Genomic DNA, 20,039 nt, shown 5'->3' on the forward strand with positions numbered 1-20,039 from the left:
GCTCCTCAAATGCACAGAACCTCATAGACTTCACATTGCACTTGCCTCTCCTTGAAATATTGCCAGCCCCTTCAGTATCCTAGCTCACTCTTTTAGGTCACTACATAAATCTTGCTCTCCCAAAAATACCTTTCCCAGCTGCCAAACTGACCTAAGTCCTATTAAATTCCCTCCACTGTAATGCTGGTTTAGTGCCCACACTCTAGCACTGGTTATAAATGGGATTGTATTGTCAGTTGTGTAATTGTTTATTTAGTGTCTGTCTCCCCCACTTGACTGCAGATGCCGTGATGGTAAGGGCTGTGTCAGTCTTGTTCGTTGTGTCCCCTAGCTCTGTGTCTGGCCTGCAGTAGACATTGCTAAATATTTCTGAGCATCTCTCTTTTGAACCTCCCATCAGTGGGTTTCCTACTTTTGCTGTCTTCTAGGAAACCCTGGTTAGAGTTTTCTGCAGGTAAAATGAACAGTCTTCTAGGTTGCTTAAAAACATGCATGTGGTAGGCCCCAAACTTGCCCTTTTGGAAAACCAGTTATAATCTTGTAAGTTCCTGAGGACTGTTTTTTATTTGTTTGTGTTTTTAATTATTGATTACAGGACCTCTTAAAGCCTTTATTACACTAATCTGATGAATGGGTATTTCTAAACTGATTAGCCATATTACCTTTGTTTTGCCAGAGTGGGGTTCCTCAAATGTAAGGCGCAGCTCTCTGTTCTGGACAGTGGACTATTCGTTCATCATTTGTGCATATTGTGTTTCATCCACAACTGGTGCACTGCAGTTCAGTTCTGACATTATCCACCCAGAATTAGCACAGATTCCAGAATTTAAGGGCTCAGTTCTCCACAAGATTGCCTCACTGAAAATGCCAAGGTCAGGGGTCCCCAGGCCTCTCACACTCCAATTGATTGACTGTAAATTAGAGGTTCCCACAACCTTCTCAGATTCGGTAATTTGCTAGAACAATTCACAGAACTCAGGAAAGTGCTATACTTAAAATTGCAGGTTCATTAGAAAGGATACAAATCAGGAACAGCCAAATGAAGAGACTCAGAGGTCAAGTTCAGGTCACTCTCCCATCACATCGGTGTGTTCATCAACAAGGAAGCTCCACTGAGCTGCAGTGTCCAGGGTTTTTATTGGGGTTTCTTGGCCTGGTGACTGAACTCAGTCTCGAGCCCCATTCTCTTCCCTGGAGGTCAGGCTGGCTCAAAGCCCCAACCCTCTAATCATGTGGTTGATCTTTCTGGTGACCAGCCCTCATCCTGAAGCTATTTAGTGGCCTACTGAAAGTTGTCCATTAGCATAAACCTAGGTTTGATCTAATGGGCTCATGAATAACAAAGACACTGAGATTTTAGAAGTTCGCTGCCAGAAACTCTGGCCAAAGACTAGATGAATTTCTTTTTATTATTTAATAGCACGAGATATGGAATGGCTATTGCTGTTTCCCAGCAAAAAATAGAATCCGGGTGAAAAGGAATGAATGATGTATGTGGTTGCCCCTCAGAAAATAAGGAATTCTCAGCCACTCGCCATTTCCAGAAAGCTGCTGGGCTATAGCTTCCAGCTTTGGCTGCCTCTGCCTTGGGGAGAGATTTCTGGTGCCATCTTTCTGGGTGCTTCTGGGAGCAAGCAGCTGCAGGAGCAGACAAAAAACGGCTGGCTCTGAGCTGGCCAGCCAGGCTGCAGCCCTCTCAGTGCCCCAGGTCTGGGAGATCAGATGATGGACAGGCATAGACAGTGACTTTGTCATCCCCAGTCCCTAACCCAGTAGGATTCTCACTCTTGAATTAAAATAGAAGGTATTTCCTTTTTTAATGGACATAAAGGTAACCAACAAAATTAATTTTATTTATTGTTAACTGAAAAAAATTCAGTGTGTGCTATATGCCACTTCTAAAAAGAGAACTAGGATTCCAAAACCCAAGATGTGGGCTTGTATCAGTTTCTAAAAGACTGAAAATCACCTTCTTTCTTTTTAGGCTTATTTGAAAGGCAGAGTTAGAGAGAGATAGGGAGAGACATACAGAGAGAGAGGTTGATCTTCTGTCCTCTGGTTCACTCCCTAAATGGCTCCAGTGAAGCCAGGAGCCCTGAGTTTGTTCCAGGTCTCCCACATGTGTGTAGGGACCCAAGCACTTGTGCCATCTTTGCTGCTTTCCCAGGTGCATCAGCAGGGAGCTGGATTGGAAATGGAGTAGCCAGGTCTCAAACTGATGCCTGTATAGGATGCCAGTGTTGCAGGCAGCAGCTTTACCTGCTATGCCACAATGTCAGCCCCAAAAATCACTTTCTAACCAGATACATACCAATGTAGCAACTATATGTCTTGCACTAATTTTTTTTTTTTCAGAAAGAAAGTATATCATGTGGGGATAAACTGAAAGCTTTGCTGAAAACCATTTTCCTTTCAAATCACCAGATCTGCACTTTTGACACATAGGGTAGACTTGATTTGAAAGTGTTGATCTCTTTCTCCATCTTTTTGCCAATCAAGATATTCTTCTTGAGCCCTAGATTTTAGAAATCAGGCCAAAAAAAAAAAAAAAAAAAAGACACACATGATGCAGTAGCTGGGAGGAGTCCAGATGTGGTAGGATAAGTGATGGATCAGCATCATAAGAGCTCAGTCTTGTGTTGATAGACCTGTCACTGATTTATCACACAACCTGGAGCCAGCCTTGCCATGCTCTCCCTCTCATAGGTTAGCATCTTTGACACTGTATCGTGAGGGAAGATTAAACTGCCATGACTATGTACAATTCAAATGTTACAGAACATTGGCTTGACTCAAAGTTGGGTGTCTTAATTCAGAATAGTGTACATCACTGCATTTTTTTTTCTCAGAAAATATGAGGAGCCCCCCCCACCCCAAGTAATCTCTTGGACGAAGAGAATCTTATTGTATCCTCACCATGAATGGGAAACCTTGGGACAAATGATGTTTCTCATCCATTATTAGGATGGGGAATTTTAATTTGAGTAAAAGGTGCCTGATAATGCCAAGGGTTCCTTGGCAACCCCTTGAGCCCAGCTGCATGGTGATCTCACTCTTCACCCACCAACATGCATGTTCAGAACCCATCCCCTTTCCTCCCTGCTCCCATGATCAGATGCTGCCTGGCTGAGCCATGGTCCCTCTAGAGGTTTAACAATGTAATAAATAATCCCTTTTCATTCTCCTCCCAGGGCCCAGGGAAATGTATATTCTTTATCAAATACATTTGTTACATAATGTGACCCTAAATTAGACTAACTTCACCTGGTCACAGGTAGCATCCCTAAGACTGTGCCCTCTGACCACAGAAGACAGAAAACCTACCCCCTGAAGGCCAGGTGAGCATGTCAGGGTCCTCCTTCTAAACTCATCAGTCACATGGCTCACCACTCTGTGGAGAAGGCTAGATAGCGGGTGGGCAGAGAAGCTGGGAATATTACTCTAGGAAATTCCTTTCCAGTGGCAACATGAGTGTCAGAGAACAGGCATTTCCCACCTGTAGGCATTTTTTTGTGTGTCTTACTTACCAAGTCTTTTTTTTTTTTTTTTTTTTTTTTTTAAGATTTGTTTACTTGAAAGAGTCAGAGAGAGAGACATATCTTCCATCCCCTGGTTCACTCCCCAGATGGCCACAATGGCCAGGCTGGGCCAGGCTGAAGCAAAGAGTTTCATCTGGGTCTCTCATATTGGATGGCAGGGGCCCGAGGACTTGGGCCATCTGCTGCTGCTTTTCCCAGGCCATTAGCAGGGAGCTGGGTAGGAATTGGAGCTGCTGAGACTCGAACTGGCTCCCATATGGGATGCTGGTGTCTCAGGCAGTGGCCTTGCCTGCTAGGCTACAATGCTGGCCCCCCTACCAAGTCTTTAAAACTTGATGGAAGCAGCCCATCTGCAGATGCTAAACTTTGGCTAGAAAATGAGCTTTGGAGATAGTTACAAACGTGTTTTTAGAGAGACAGAAAAGGTTGCAAAGAAGTCTTAAGAGAAAACAAAGAGAGGCCGGCACTGTGGTGCAGCGGGTTAACACCCTGGCCTGAAACACCGGCATCCCATATGGGTGCCAGTTCTAGTCCCTGCTGCTCCTCTTCTGATCCAGCTCTCTTCTATGGCCTGGGAAAGCAGTAGAAGATGGTCCAGGTCCATGCCCAGATGGCACAGGAGACCTGGAAGAAGCTCCTAGCTCCTGGCTTCGGATTAGTGCAGCTCCAGCCATTGCAGTCATCTGGGGAGTGAACCGGCAAATGGAAGACCTCTTTCACTGTCTCTACCTCACTATGTAACTCTGTCTTTCAAATAAATAAAAATTTAAAAAAAAAGAAAAGAAAAGAAAGAAAGGCTGTTCCTAAATCTTGTAGAACATAAAGAATTTGGTTTGGGGTGAAAAATGAGGAAATTCAGGCCTGGGTTTAAAGGAAGCTGATGAAAGTAATCTTTTTCACTTTGAGACTGTTCTAGTACTACCTGGATCCACTCTCATGACTTTAATTTTATCAAATTGTTGTCATTACTAAAATAGCTCAAGTAGAAATTACTCTAAGAGATGCTGTCAGGGTTTTTTTGGAGGTTTCAGCAAAGAACAGGAGAGGTTGTGTTTTAAAGATACTGTAAAGTTCAAAGAGATGAAGCTCTCATGAAATATAAGAAGGAGAAGCAGGCATTAAGACTAGGGAGTGACACGAAAGAGAAGCCAGAGGGGACCCTGATGGGACCCTGTGTGACAGAAGCTGCGGGCTAGATGGGGCTGATGTAAGGGGAGACTTCTAACATCAAGCTGGAAGGAAAGGTAAGTTCTAGAAACAGTGAGGAAAGATTGGCTGCTTTTCAGGTAAACCAAGAAGATAATCTAAACTTTTAAGCCAATAAGAGATTTTGACCTGTCAAAACAATCGTAATTGAGATGTAACTAGGGAATCGTGAAATGAGAGTTAGTGGTAGTTTCATATAATGTTCAACAGCATGAGGATTCACTGTAGAAAGAGCAGAGTTGGGGCACACATTGGATTCTATGTGAAGAGTGCAGTGCAGGGCATTGCTTTGGGTACAGAATTTAAGGGGTTGTCAACAAAACCTCAGTAATCAAGACAAGTAATATCAATGTAATTTTTTTAACAATCAAGAACAAAATCTAAGGGCTTAAACAGGGACAGCATCAGTATTACTGTTTTTTTTTTTTCTTTTGTCTCATGCTCTAAAGTGGTTTAGTGCTGGTTTAGAGGTCATTCTAAAAGACCATTTCTTCGCAATAAGCCATCTTCTCCTAAAGCTCTCTCTCGAGTATCCCAAGTCAGCATTTCCCTCGTTGCAAGGTTGGCTTCCCTTTCCTGCCTGGGATTGCAGGAGAGTATGTGGTGAATCCTGGTACCCCCATGTTTTAAGATAGCACTGACAGAGAAAGGGAGGAAAGTATGACGAAAGTGCATTACTGCCACCACAGTCAACTTGCCTGTCTGAAATAATCAGCTTAACTAAGCCCTTTCTGATTCTGTACTGTCTTTCAAGAGGAGTCTTGGTGGGCAGGTGCTTCCCCAGAGGAATTAATCTGTAGAGAAAAGAGCCTCAAGCTTGGTGCAGATGTTACTTACTAGGTAGCCCGGGAGGGAGTGGTGCAGTGTGGACGAGGCCTGTCTGCCATGGCATTTCTTTAAACTAACCTAGCAGCATGAATCGTTTTCTTTGGATGAGAAAGTAGAGCTGATGAGTGGGCTCCTTCTCCTCCCTAGAATATATGGTGGAGCCTTCGCTGTCAGAGGAAGTGATAGAGTAGGATCCGTATTCAGATCTTGCATTTTGCTCTCTTGTCTTTGTACTGTGTCAGGGTTTTTCAACAAAAGCACTACTGGGGGGGAGGGGACTGGCGCTGTAGCGCAGCAGGTTAAAGCCCTGGCCTGAAGCACCGGCATCCCATATAGGTACTGTTTCTAGTCCCGGCTGCTCCTCTTCCAATCCAGCTCTGCTGTGGCCTAGGAAAGCAATAGAAGATGGCCCAAGTCCTTGGGCCCCTGCACCCATGTGGGAGACCAGGAAGAAGCTCCTGGCTCCTGCCTTCAGATTGGCACAGCTCTGGCCGTTCCGGCCATCTGGGGAGTGAACCAGTGGATGGAAGACCTCCCTCTCTTTGTCTCTACCTCTCTCTATAACTCTGTCTTTCAAATAAATAAAATAAATCTTAAAAAAAAAAAAAAAAAAAAAACAAAGCACTATGGGTATTTGGGGCCAGATAATTCCTTGTTATGGAGAGGCTGTCCTGTGCATTGTATAATGTTTTGCAGTATCTCTGCTATGTGCCACTATGTGCCAAAAGCTTTCCTTGCCCACCTTTTTGTGACAACCAAAACTGTCTGCAGACATTGCAGATATCCCCTGTTGGGAAAAAAATCTTCCCTAGCTGAGAGGCACTGTGTATGCCTACCACTAACCACATTCACACTTGCAATAACTTTACAACAGGTTCCCTCCCTTTCTGATTTTTTTCTTGCCAATTAATCCTTTCTTTTTTAAAAAAAAAGATTTTATTTATTTATTTGAAAGGCAGAGTTACAGAGAGGCAGAGAGAGAGAGACAGAGAGAGAGATGTCTTCCATCTACTGGTTTACTCTCCAAATGGCCGCAACGGCTGGAGCTGGGCCAATCCAAAGCCAGGAGCTTCTTCCAGGTCTCCCCCGTGGGTGCAGGGGCCCAAGGAGTTGGGCCATCTTCTACTGCTTTCCTAGGCCATAGCAGAGAGCTGGATCAGAAGTGGAGCAGCTGAGACTCAAACTAGCACCCATGTGGGATGCTAGCACTTCAGGTGGTGGCTTTACCCACTATGCCACTGAGCCGGCCCACCAATTAATCCTTTAAAAGCTCCTATTACTATTCTGTTTCAAACCACTCTGATCCTTGTACTTTTTTTTAATTTAAAGATTTACTTATTTATTTGAAAGAGCTACAGAAAGGGAGAGACAGAGGATGAGATCTTTCCTCCCCAGATGGCTGCCATGGTCAGGGCTGAGCCAGGCCGAAGCCAGGAGTTTCATCCAGGTATCCCACATGGGTGCAGGGGCCCAAACACTTGGACCATCTTCTGCTGCTTTTCCCGAGCCATTAGCAGGGAGCTGGATGGGATGTGGAGCAGCTGGGACACAAACTGACACCCATATGCGATGCCAGTGTTGCAGGAAGTGGCTTTATGCATACTTCACAATACCAGCCTTCTGTTCCTATTTCTTATTGATCAGTAAGGATTCCTCACCCTGAACATTTGGTACTTTTATGTTTTAGCTCTATTTTTATCATTTTAAGCTCTTCTTTCAACATCCCTCTACTTAACTTACAATGAATCCCAGATAGCTAGCATATTCATTGTTTTCCAAACATGTTCTCGTTTTTCTGATTTGAACTTTAGTAATGTGCTCCTTTCTAAAATCTCTTATCTTCCTCTATTCCCAGCTCAAATGTCCCTTTACCTGTAGATCCCGCTAGATCTCCAAGCCCATTGTGATTGCTTCCTCCATTGCGCACCTCTTACTGCCTTCTGCTTTCCCCGTATTCATTCACATGCTCCCCTTCACCCTCCATATTCCGAAGTGTGACTAATGCTTATAAGGTCCCGTGCTAAAATCATTGATGAACTAAGTCATATTGTTTTGTATAAATTGATGCATATTTTATGTCCTTGTCATTTTGTTATCTACAGGGGGACAGTTTTTATACCATCCACAAGGAGATAGCTACATGAAAATTCACCTTTTTAGTTGCTTGGTGTTGCTCATAAAGTGCCATATCAGCCACTTCTATTTGGCTCTGCCTTTTTACCAGCTATACAACCTTGGTCAGAGTTACTTTATCACTCTCTGCCTCAGTTGCTTCATTTGTAAAATGAGGATGGATATTATAGACCATGTAGAAATGATATGAAGATTAAGTGAATACGCACATGAATGTATATAAGGTGCTTGTAACAGTACCTGGCCTATGGTAAGCATCATATATTTACCTATTTATTGTTTACTTGGTATTTTAATTTTTAAATTGTTACCATTTTCTGTTTTTAAAATTTATTTAATTTAAATTTATTTGGAGGGTATAGAGATCCAGAGAAAGACAGAGAGAGGGAGAAAGATCTTCCATCTGTTGGTTCACTCCCCAAATGGCTGCAACAGCCAGGAGCTAAATTCAATCCAGGTCTCTCACATGTGTGGCAGGGACCCAAGTATTTGAGCCATCATCTGCTGCATCCCAAGTCATGCATTAACAGGCAGCTGGAATTAGAGCTAGAACTCAAAAATAGGTATTCCGATATGGGATACAGACATCCCAAGCAGCACCATAAGCAAATGCGCCATAAATTATAAACTTTTTTTCTTGTTTAAAGATTTATTTACGTATTTGAAAGAGCTACAGAAAGAGAAGGAAAGACAGAGCAAGAGCAAGAGCAAGAGAGATCTTCCATCTGCTGGTTCACACCCCAAATGTCTGAAATACCTGGGGCTGGCCAGACAAAGGCCAGGAGCTTGGAACTCCATCTGGGTCTTCCACATGGATAGCAGGGTCCCAAGCACTTGGGTCATCTTCCACCAATTTCTCAGGGCATTAGTAGGGAACTAGACCAGAAGTGGAGATGATAGAGACAGAGGTAAATGAGAAAGTCAAGCCATGGACTGGTAGAGGAAAACAAGGATAGGAAAACAAAACTAAATGTAGACTAAATTAATACACTTAAAACATGTCTTAGAAGCTGAATTTATAGCATTTCATTATTAAACTTATTTTGCACTAGTATAAACATTGCTGTTGAAGGGCCTTATGAGAAAAAATAAAGTAACTCAATAACAAATCATGTGTTTAGATGTGCAAATCTGTGTCACATGTTACACATTATATTTACAATGCAACATAGATATTTGTAGATAGAAGAAGTCAGAATCTCTAGAACAGAGCACATATTTACTTACTTGCCTTAGCAAAAATCAAGATTTATTGCCTTTCAAGATAAATTTTGACTAAATATTGACTTTAGGTTCTCAATCATTGTTTACCTGAAAGACCAATAAATCTTGACACTTCTCAACTCAAGTTGGAACCTACTTGGTATTTATTAATTTATTTCACACGATTTATAATCCTAATAACAGCATTCCATGAGATTAAACAAACATTGTAGAATTTAGCAAGTTTATATTTTCAATCAGCAGTAATTACTTGACACACCTCTTTTCTTACTTAAATACAGTATCTTTAGCGCTGTTAATACATAGGCCCTAGAAGTCAAAGCTGACTTAGCTATTTAAATATTCAGTGCAAAAAAAAAAAAAAAAACCCCAAAAAGTTCACCTAACAATGTAGAGGATACCTTTAAATTTTAAACCAATTAGTATTCTTATTGGGTTTTCTGAATTTTTTGTCTTTCTTTGGTTGCCTTATCCCTGCAAGTATAGCTGACATGATTATGCTTCATAGACAGCGTGTGTCTTGGACAGTCGATGTCTCTTTGTCTCAGTTGCTGTTTCTATCTCTATGGATATAATGTGTGTAATACTTTACAAGCACATTTGCCACATTGCTTTGCTGAAAGGAAAATTCTTTAGTTGGGTACATCCATTTTGTCCAGGAGGAGTTATTTACTTCTGTTATATTCTGAAGGCCATAGCTATCTCCACAACAGCTGCAGTCCATTCTGCAAGTGCCAGCTTAAGTTAACCTAAATGTGTGTCAGCCATAGTAGGAACCATTTCCTTCCAAGTTTTATTTATGCTTTTTAACATGTGTGAGCCCTCTGTGCGGCAGAAATTTATGAGTCAAAGTTTCGGCCAACAAGTAGTGACAATTTCTCATATGTCATCTCTCGCTGCTATAAAATTTGTAGATGAGCATAAAATAAAGCCATCATGAAAGCACTCTTTTTTGATGAATAGAAATAAATGTTGGTATAGCTTTGGATGCAGTCAGTCAGTGCATTTCAGGATTGTAGTTGAGCATGTATTTTCCCTCTCACCTGGGAAGGTTTTATTCCCTGGGGAAGGGAGCTTATAACCTTAAGGAGGAAATCATTTTAAAGTGTTACAAGTGGGTCCGTAAACTCAACAAAGGACTATCAGCAGCATGCCATACTATTCTTATTAGCAATTACAAGTGGTGCACAATTGATTTTTCTGAGTCCCCATACCCACCCCGCTTTGCTCACTCAGTGGTATGTACCTGAGTCTCCATCCAAATGTTTAACATCTTAATTGATTGTATGACTAAGTTGATATCTTCTACTTTATGGGTCACCACCTTGTCCCAAAGATAGAGTGACTTAGATACTTGAGATGGGAAAAGTTTTAGATCACTGATTCCTGAGTCGGTGTTTCTCAGTGTCTCTCACCTTTTGTCCCAGTTCCATTCTACAGTTACGTAGAATTCTGTAACATCAGTTCTACCAAGTTTCTTGCAACAACACACGTGTGGTCAGTCTCATATCTCAGCTCCATCCCCTCCAACTATGGAAGATGCAAGGCTTGGGCCCAGTTTGCTTTGCTCCCACTTCCTTTAATGGATATCAGAGCTACACTGAACATATGGCTGTGCCCTGTGCCAAACAATCCTTTGTTTAAACACTGTGCCCAGCTCTGTGCTAATCCCAGGCTGGATAAACAGAACTTTCAACTGTATACCAGATGTAACACTTTGGTTTCTTTAAGTGTATGTTAAACACTTAACCACTTAATGAGCCAATGATTATAGACTGTAAGCAGGGAAAGCTAAGTTCTTTATGACTTTCCCCTTAAGTCTTGTAAAATGGCAAGTCATTTAGCCTCCATTTCTGGTTTCCTTTATTTTGGAAAATCTGGTCTCAAGGGAATGTGATCAAAGTCCAGGCCTGCAAGCAGCACTTTATATAGTGCTTACCACAGCTAGCTGGCCCTGCCAGGACCGGGCAGGAAAGGAGAAGAGACGGGGCAGTCGCCCTTCTCATTCCTGTGGACATCTCTCCCCACCCCATGTCTGCAAAGAGGCTGTGAACCTTGACAGGTGTTTTCCTTTCTTCCTTTTTCATCAGAGCAAGTGAAACTGTGTCCTCTGTATCTTTTTCCCTTCCTATCACAAAGGCACCTTGTCTTTTTTTCTTTGCCCCCCCCCTTTTTTTTCTTAGAGCATTTTTACTCTCCAAGTACAAAACCCTGAATTGATCTAACCAAATTAGGTGGAAGCTTACTTTAAAGACACAGAAAGGGGCTGGCATGACTACCATGCCTGGAAAGCATCACATGAGTTCTTCCCAAAGTGAGAGTCACCTGGGTACAGCTTCAGATCTTGTCGCTTCCCTCTTATGCCCTTGAGTTTTCCCACTGCTGCTCAGTAGAAGGAGGGCTGGATTGGTAGCTGGGCAGTAGAGAGAAGGTAGTTGGCTCATCCTCAAGATCTCAGCCTTCATAACACCACAAGGCGGCCAATTGAGCTCACTGGGTACACTTGTAAGGAAGATTGTGCTTTTTTGGAGAATTATGCCAAAATTTCTGCTTAGACCCCCAGCAACAGATTCTTTTGGGCGTCTTAGTGAAAGGCCATTTGGGAAATAGACTGTACATGCAGAAAATGGGATTTCGGTTAAATGGTAACATTTGTTTCCAAAAGTGTATCAGAGGAGAAGCTAAGCTCTTCAGAGCATGTGTTCATTAACGATTTGAAGTGGGGTGGGAAGCAATGAAAAAAAAAAAAGGCCAGTGGGTTCTCTTGTGAGATAGGTTTTTGTTCCTCTGAATTGAATACACTTTGAAAAGTTTCAAAAAGAGACTAGGAAGAATGTATTTGCTTTGATCCAACATGTTGAGTGTTCCCTACTACAAATGCTCTTTAATTTAGAAACATTGTGGAAAAGTCTGTTTGAAAGCACATAAAAATATATGTAAATAAGCTCTAATTAGTTATTTCAATTAATTATTTTTTGTCTCTACTCTGCAGCTCTATTTTTCTCCCCATAATGTCGCTTTTCAGAGTCCAGCCTTGGCACCCTCCAAAAAAATGTGTTTTTGTCACTGTCATTATTAAGAAAACACATTTTTCTCCTGTTGAAAACTTCACAATGATAAAGTAAAATCCCAGATTGTGTATCTTTATAGGGGAATTGCCGAAGACATTTTTAGTCTCTGATTTACTAGTATAATATTAAAGGAAATCTTGCTGTTAATTGAAAGGACGGGTGTTTCCTTCTTCAAATAAGTGGTGTGTGTTGTTTTTTAGAAAACGAGTCTACATTGGACCACTAATGAGCCTCTAATCTTCTTTCCCAACCATCTTGTGTTCTTTCAAAGACAAATACATTGCATTTGGGGGTTAAAAGTTTTGATTCTGTCTCAGCTGAATAGAACACTTCCCAGTGGAGACAAGAATGCTCTGGAAAAACACTGGTAAAATGAGCTCAGGTTGTTTCTACATGGCCAATTTTTAGAAATCAACTAAGAGCCTGAAATGTTGATTTTGGAAGCCTAGAAAGTAAACTGTGTGACAAATTATGAGCTTTTCACTGAGAAGTCTGTGTACCTTCTGCACTTTTTTTTTTTTAATGTAGTCAGAATTTTATTAGAGCTTGGAGGGACCTTGGAGGTTACCTTGAAATTAGGGAGCACGTCTCAGCATTTACCCAGAATCCCTGCTGGTGATGCCGGTGGCAGTGGTGGGTGGATGCTCACTAGAAATGCGAATTCCTGGTTCTTTCTCCAAATCTACAGAATTAAAAATCATCAGGGTTGGGAGAGACGCATATCACCAGAAAATTCAGATGCTTACTGAATTTGGCATCACACCAATTTAAGCTATGCCTTTAATAATTTTATGGTGAGGAAGGCCGGGTAAGAAAAGACCCAGGCCTTTAGCTTCTAGAGCAAAGCTTATCTTTGCACCACATGTCCAAAGCAGTCCCAAGAAGGCAGGCAGGTTCAGACCTTCTTCTGGGTCATTTGGGTGATTTTGGTGCTGACAGTGGAATATCATGGTTCTGATTAAAGTAGGGAGGTAAAGACACCTGGAGACAGGAGTTTATCTGCAGTTGCTTTAGTCTAAGCCAAAACTTGAATAAACCTTAGCCATATAACTCACCCTTTCCACAGTGCACCCAGACACCTATGCAAAGCTGTGAATTCATTTTAGTTAGCTCATGTACTTCACTGCCTATAATATTGGGTTTGGACCTGTGTGCTCAAGTTGATATAAACATTTTTAGGTGTTATCCTTCACTAAAATGCATATTTGTTTTAATATTGCCTATATCTTGCATCTAGAAAATTATAATAAAATCAGTAAAATTATAGACTGATAAGCCCAGCAGTACCTACTAAGGAATATATAAATATCTAGCAATTGCTTACTGATGTTTATTATATCAAAAATTCAAATAAACATAATGCTAAAATAATCTGTTATGTTTTCAGCATTATATGGTGAGAATTTCAGCTATAATAATGATCCTGAATCTCTGCAAGATCATAATCTTTTTTTAAAAAATATTTATTTATTTATTTATTTGAAAGGCAGAGTTACAAAGAAGCAGAGGCAGAAAGAGAGGTCTTCCATCCACTGGTTCACTCTCCAAATGGCTGCAACAGCTGGAGCTGGGCCTATCCGAAGCCAGGAGCCAGGAGCTTCTTTGGGGTCTCCCACATGGGTGCAGGGGCCCAAGGACTTGGGCCATCTTCTGCTGCTTTCCCAGGCTATAGCAGAGAGCTGGATCGGAAGTAGAGCAGCTAGGACTCGAACCAGCACCCAAATGGGTGTGGCTTCACTTGCTATGCCACAGCGATGACCCCCATAATCTCCTTCTAAAACATGAGGAGTGACTGAGTTCTATGCAGTGTCATTTCAGTGTTAAGTCAATTTGACGGTCTGCTGATTGTTGGGAATAGCAATATCCCAGTGTCCAGGGTGTGTCAGGATCCCCTGAACTCTGCCTCACAGTTCAAGTATGAACACAGGTATAATATGTAGTTCTTAGAAAGGGCAATGTGTTTTAACAGGGATACTAATGGAAGTTGCCTGCTATGAGAGGTAAGTGAACAAGTTAAGAGGATCAGTTTTAGTGTGGCTATGGGAAATTAAAATCTCTTATGTGTATGTGAGTGTACATGTGCCAAATAATACTGTTTGTCATCCCGTCAACATAAACATTTATTGGTTGTCTGCTATGTGTAAAGCTCTGTGTTAAGTGCTGAGGATAAAAAAAAAAAAAACCAGGTCTGAGCAGTTTATATTGCAGTCCTAGCTGGGCAAGCCCATAAAAAGGCAGACAGTTCAAGGAGGCACATGCTAAATGCCTAATGAGTAATGCAGTCGGTGAGTGCAGGAAGCAGCATTCCAGCAGTCACAGCCCTGTGATTATGACAGTCTCCTCTGTCAAACAGAAGCGTGTTTGCTTCTTCCTTGTCTTTCACACATTTCTCATTCCTCAGCCAGTCAGATAAACAGGAGCTTATTATGGTTTTGTTGCTACTCAGTCATTCTAGAAAGGAACAGGATCAAGCTCTTGAAGCATAATACTAACATTTATTTACTGTCTTTCAGTACCTCTTGTGTTTAAGAACAGTAAGATCTAACTCTTACTGGAAGATGGAAACTGTTTGATTACTGATGCCATTTTACTAGGAATGGAAATGAAAGTTCTGTTGAATGGGAGTTCATGTGAATCATTGTCTTCCTAAGTTGACTGTTGGTTAAATAAATGTGTTTGAGCATCTTGTAATGGAAATGAGGTGCAATATTCATCATTATAGTATTATTATTATTGAAATAATAGTTCCTTTTTGGTATCCACATCATGAAATAGACTTCATGTCAGATCTTTTTGATCAATTTCGTTCTTGACACTGAGCCAGGAAATGGGCCAGATGGAAGGATCTCTAAAATGAAAACCGCCAGTCAGAAACTTCAGACTCTCTAAAATACAAATTGCTGTTTGTATATTCTTGATTACTTGTTCTGGGGATTCTAGGGGTTTGTTTTTGGAGATGATAGGGACAGAATCTTCATACTTATCCGTAGAAGATAAGGTAATTCATCCTATCTAAAGAAAAATAATGGCTTCTTTATGGTAGGGCCAGGTCCCCTGACAGTGCCAAGACTGTGCTTACAGAATCGTGGACCTTCTTGGCTATGGAAGGGGCAGTAGCAATCACTTTGCAGGCCTTGAATAGTGGGCAAGATTTGTTGAAGTAGAGAGCTAAGAAGAGGGTATTGTGTAAGGAGAAGTGATGTGCACAATATGTGATGAATGGAATGAGCACGCTGTGTTTATTTGCAGCACAATATGTAAGGGAATAAAGAGGTGAATACTCCTATTGGAGAAGAGTTGCAAAGGTGAGCTGGGGCCGAAGGCTAACTTTCTTACATTGATTTTGTAAGCAAAGGAAGGCTGCATTATCAGTTTTAGGATCATTTTAGCATCTGACAAGCTTAGAGCCGAATCCAAACTCTAGCTTTTATTGGCAGAGTGACCTCGGACAAGCTTTTTCACTTAGTGAAAATCCTGGTTCTTCATCTGCAAAATAGAGTTGATAATATCCTCTGCATAGGGGTTGTGCAGGTTAAAACAGATCCTGTGAGAGAAGCTCCCAACCAAGTGTCTGGTGGGAATAGAATTTCTGAGCAGGCAAGTGAGGAGATAAAGGCAGGGTTATAGAGAGACTGATATCTGGCAGCAGAGATGGAATCAGAAGAGGCATGAGACAGGGCACCAGTCAGGTGACACAGAAATCCCTGAGGAGGCGAAGGATGCGGGCTGTCAGACTAGGAAGAAGGTGACACATCTGTGCATGTATTCTCTGTGACCTCTTGCCTGATACAGATTTTTATTTAACTTGAGTTTTGTACAGCCCTGTTTTGTACAGCAATAATCATGGATTCTTTCTTTTGTCTTTTGACCAGGTTGCCAGCGATCCATTGGCCTTTCCAATGGGAAAGCCAAGGTGTGCAATTACAGTGGTTGGTATTACTGTAGCAACTGCCACGTGGACGACAGCTTCCTCATCCCAGCCCGCATAGTCCACAACTGGGATACTTCAAAGTATAAGGTGGGTACAGAAACTGGGTTCACTTAGTAGTAACAACTTAGGTGTTCATATGTTGTCAGGTGGATTATAAAGATAAAACAATTTGGAGTAATCCTGACTAGGTAGTCTAATAAAAGCTACAAGATCTTATCTACTACCTACCCTATATCTTACCATTGAAAACTTCTTAACTATGACTCTTACTGAGTTCTTTATTTAAAAAGATATGTATAGTAGTTTTTATGTTTGGGCCTTCATAGCTAGCTATAGATGCTAAGAGAGAAATCTGATGGTGAGAGAAGACCTCTCCTTTGGTTTTTCTTATTAGATAACAACATGGGAAAATAAAAATGGGAAAATAATGAATGCATAAGCATGCTAGTTATCTTTGGAGAGGACTTACACAATCCAAGGTAATTCTTATAGTAGAGTAGCATTCCTACTTATGTGCAGGTCAGTATGCAAGCAAATCTAGCCCACAGAACTGGAACCCTGAGAGAAGCCATGTGGGCTTTTGGGTAGGGCCTATAGCAAACAATGTGCTGAGCCTTCCCAGGACTTCATTTGGGCTGTTGTTTATTGTAAAGGGGAAACAAGATGTGTAACTGTATGCTAATAGCTTTGCAAAGTACCTGCTAACAGCCAAGAAGGATATGCAAGAAGTGAAAATAGCAGGTTTAGTAGCTGCAAAAATCTGAGTCAATAGAGAAGTAGAAGACCCAAAGCATACTGGGATACTCCAACTTAAGAGAATAGGGAGAAGAGGAGGGCCGGTAAAGGAGGTCAAGAAGGAGTGAGCAGTGAGGTAGAAGAATCCCAGGGTGTCTGACAAGCCAACTGAAGATTGTTTCCAGATGAATTGTGACAGATGCTGATGGGTCAAATAGGATGAGCACTGAGACTTGACCATTGACTTTTTGTAATGTGGAGGTAATTAGTGACCTTAATGAGAGCAGTTTGAATGGAGTGATGGGAGCAAAGGTCTGATTGGAGTGGGTTCAACATAGAATAAGAAGAGAGAAATAAAAGACAAGAACAGCTGACCCTTTTGAGAAGTTTTGCTATAAAAAGAAAGAGAGTAATGGGGAAAAATAGTTTATTTTCCATCATGATGTAGGCTATCCAGGAGAGAGGAGAGTTGGTAGAATGATGTGGTTGAGGCAGTGAGAATGGAATCAGGTAGACAATAAGAGATTTGTCCAGTACTTTGCGTATGGAATAAGAGAAAAAGCAAAATCTTTGGACACATGTGCCAGTAAATAGGCAGGTAAGTATGGTTTGGGGAGCTTATATAAGTTATCCTCCATTTGCATCAGGTTCATTCATTTCAGTGTCTGTGATCTGAAACAATAAATACCCAGTCCTACTCTGGGAAGTACCTTTACCTTGGACTTCACAGAAATAGTAGGAGTGATTAGGCAGTAATTCCATCATCCCACCTACAGACTTGTCTTTTGCATCCATCCTCATTGTCTTCCTTCCGGCCATGGAAGAAACATGGTAGTTTATTCCTTCCACCTTTGTTCATGATCTTTACTCCACTGTTCTCAATTACAGTTTCGCCACACCTTGTTGACCCTTGGCAGTTTCTTGTTCTGTTAGACTTTTTTGGCATACCACACTGCTTGAATTCTCTTTCATTGGCCTTGATAACATATCCTTGGTTCTCTTCCTGCTTCCAACTCTTCTTTCTCAGTCACCTTCTCTGATTTTTTCTTTTGCCTACATCTTTAATATTAGAATTTGTTAAGGTTCATTCTTTCATTTCCTTTCCCCACTTTATACTCCTCTGTTGGGTCATTTGCTCACCACCAGAGCCCATATAGTGATGATTTTTGCTTCTATCACCAGCTTCAGTTTGGGTACTGAAATCCAGGTCTGCAGCTTTTATTGTCTAATGGACAACTTTATAAGATATGTGAATTGGTTAGCTGTCTTGTACAGCATTTCTACCCTTGCACAAACAAGGGAGTAGAATTTGGCAAGTGCAGGAATTTAACTCCTCACTGGATCACTAAGGAATTACGATTTTATCATGGTCCCTGTGTCTAGCTCACTAAGCAGATAACATAATTATTTTATCTGACATGGCTAGAAGCTTTTCTGTTCCTTCTGCCAGAATTGTGACATCTGCTTTGAGTGAACATTTCCATGCAAGGTACTTAATACAAAAACAACTTATCTTACTGTTTTTATGCCTCCTTGCTGATAGCTGTCTGAGGATCACTTGCTTTGTTACTGGGAGCAAGTAGGTCAGGAAGGGCACTGTTGCTGTCGATTGCTGGAATCTTTGAGTTCTACAATGAACATGAAAATTGTGAGTTACCAGTTGGCTTACATCCTTTTCTATATACCTGGGCAGCTCTCTCCTGTTCTATTCAATACCACTCAAATCTTTACTGTCTTCAAGCTGCCTTATCCTGGGGCCGGCGCTGTGGTGCAGCAGGTTAACGCCCTGGCCTGAAGTGCCGGCATCCCATATGGGCACCAGTTCTAGTCCCAGCTGCTCCTCTTCTGGTCCAGCTCTCTGCTATGGCCTGGGGTAGCAGTAGAGGATGGCCCAAGTCCTTGGGCCCTGCACCCACGTGGGAGACCTGGAAGAAACTCCTGGCTCCTGGCTTCGGATCAGCGTTGTGGCCAACTGGGGAGTGAACCACCAGATGGAAGACTTCTCTCTCTCTCTCTCTCTCTCCCTCCCTCCCTCCCTCCCTCTCCTATCTCTGTGTAACTCTGACTTTCGAATAAATAAATAAATAAATCTTAAAAAAAAAAAAAAGATGCCTTATCCCAATCCTTCTTGGCATATGACCTTGCCTCCTACTTTAAGGAAAAAATTGAAGTTATGAGATATGGATATGAATATCTATAAATTTATATTTCTGTCAGTCCTTACTGCTTCTCTTCCATGTCAAAAATATATTTTAAAATTATTATCTATTTTTACTTGAAAGACAGAAAGAGACTAATAGAGATCTTCCATCTTCTGGTTCATTCCCAAAGTACCTGCAACAGGGCTGGGCCAGGCCAAAGCCAGGAGCTCAGAACTCCATCTGGGTCTCCCACATGGTTGTCAGGGACTCAGGTACTTGATTCATCATCACCTGCTGCCTCCCAGAGTACGCATTATCAGGAAGCTGGAATTCAAAGCAAGCTGAACCAGGACTTGAACCCAGGACTAGGATTTGGAATGTGGGTACCCAAAGTGGCATCTTAACCACTGCGCCAAATGCCTGTCCCCTCTTCCATTTTGTAGTAAAGCAGAGACTTTTCATGTCTCATGAGCATCCCTTCCATGTGTCCTCCAGGTTTTTCTAGCCATCTGGGGGATCCCTGCTCCTTCTTCCTGAGTGAATACAAGCGTGTCCTGCTTAGTGAAACCTTCTGTGGGTATCCTGCCCCACCCCCACTTTCTACAGTGTTCTCACTGCTCTGTGCCACCATAATGTCATGTGTGACTCGAGAATTACATTTAATCAAGGGTTAATAACAGGAGCTTGAAGTTAAACAGGCATTTGAGAAAAATCATACCATTACCTCTTTGTTCAGAATCATAAAGTTACTCTTAATCCCTTGGAGTGTGCCCCACAAAAATAAAACACATTGGGAAGGAGTAAGCCCCACCCAAGAGTTGGAGAGGAAGGCAGCAGACCCAATGGAGACCCAGGATAGAGGCACCGCCGTTGGTGCTGGGACCTAATGAATGAGCACAGCAGGAGGAAAGGCCAGCACGGCGGGACTAGCACCCAGCATGCAGGCACAGAGCAGGAGGGTTGGACATGAAGCCACAGAACTCATCCTTGGGTTCCTCCTTCTTGTTTGCCTATCTGCTTCTGCTGCATGGTCTCTGAGTCCCTTTGCTTGCCCTGAGTCACTCTGCTTTATCTTATCCTTCAGATAGGCAAGCTCATGGTGACAGCAGTGGCTTCAGCCTGCCTCCCTTGCATTCCTTTGTTCTGGGTGACATTCTACCTTTACCTTTTATCACGTGCTTGATTTGTTGGGACAAATGACTCATGCTTCCCTGGGCCTCAGTTTTCCAGT

The 20,039-nt window shown here is 41.9% G+C and overlaps 1 protein-coding gene across 6 annotated transcripts in view; it reads left to right on the forward strand.

The window, feature by feature from the left end:
• PLEKHM3 (pleckstrin homology domain containing M3) overlaps positions 1 to 20,039 on the forward strand; it is a 227,080-nt gene that overhangs the window by 68,695 nt on the left and 138,346 nt on the right. For all 6 annotated transcript variants that reach the window (XM_070070290.2, XM_070070289.2, XM_070070294.2 and 3 more), the window contains one exon: positions 15,874 to 16,019. In XM_070070290.2, the coding sequence (XP_069926391.1) occupies positions 15,874 to 16,019 (146 nt within the window). The remainder of the gene's footprint in view (positions 1 to 15,873; positions 16,020 to 20,039) is intronic.

This window comes from Oryctolagus cuniculus, chromosome 3, assembly GCF_051225735.1.
Source record: "Oryctolagus cuniculus isolate XC-2025 breed Fujian yellow rabbit chromosome 3, ASM5122573v1, whole genome shotgun sequence".
NCBI lineage: Eukaryota > Metazoa > Chordata > Mammalia > Lagomorpha > Leporidae > Oryctolagus > Oryctolagus cuniculus.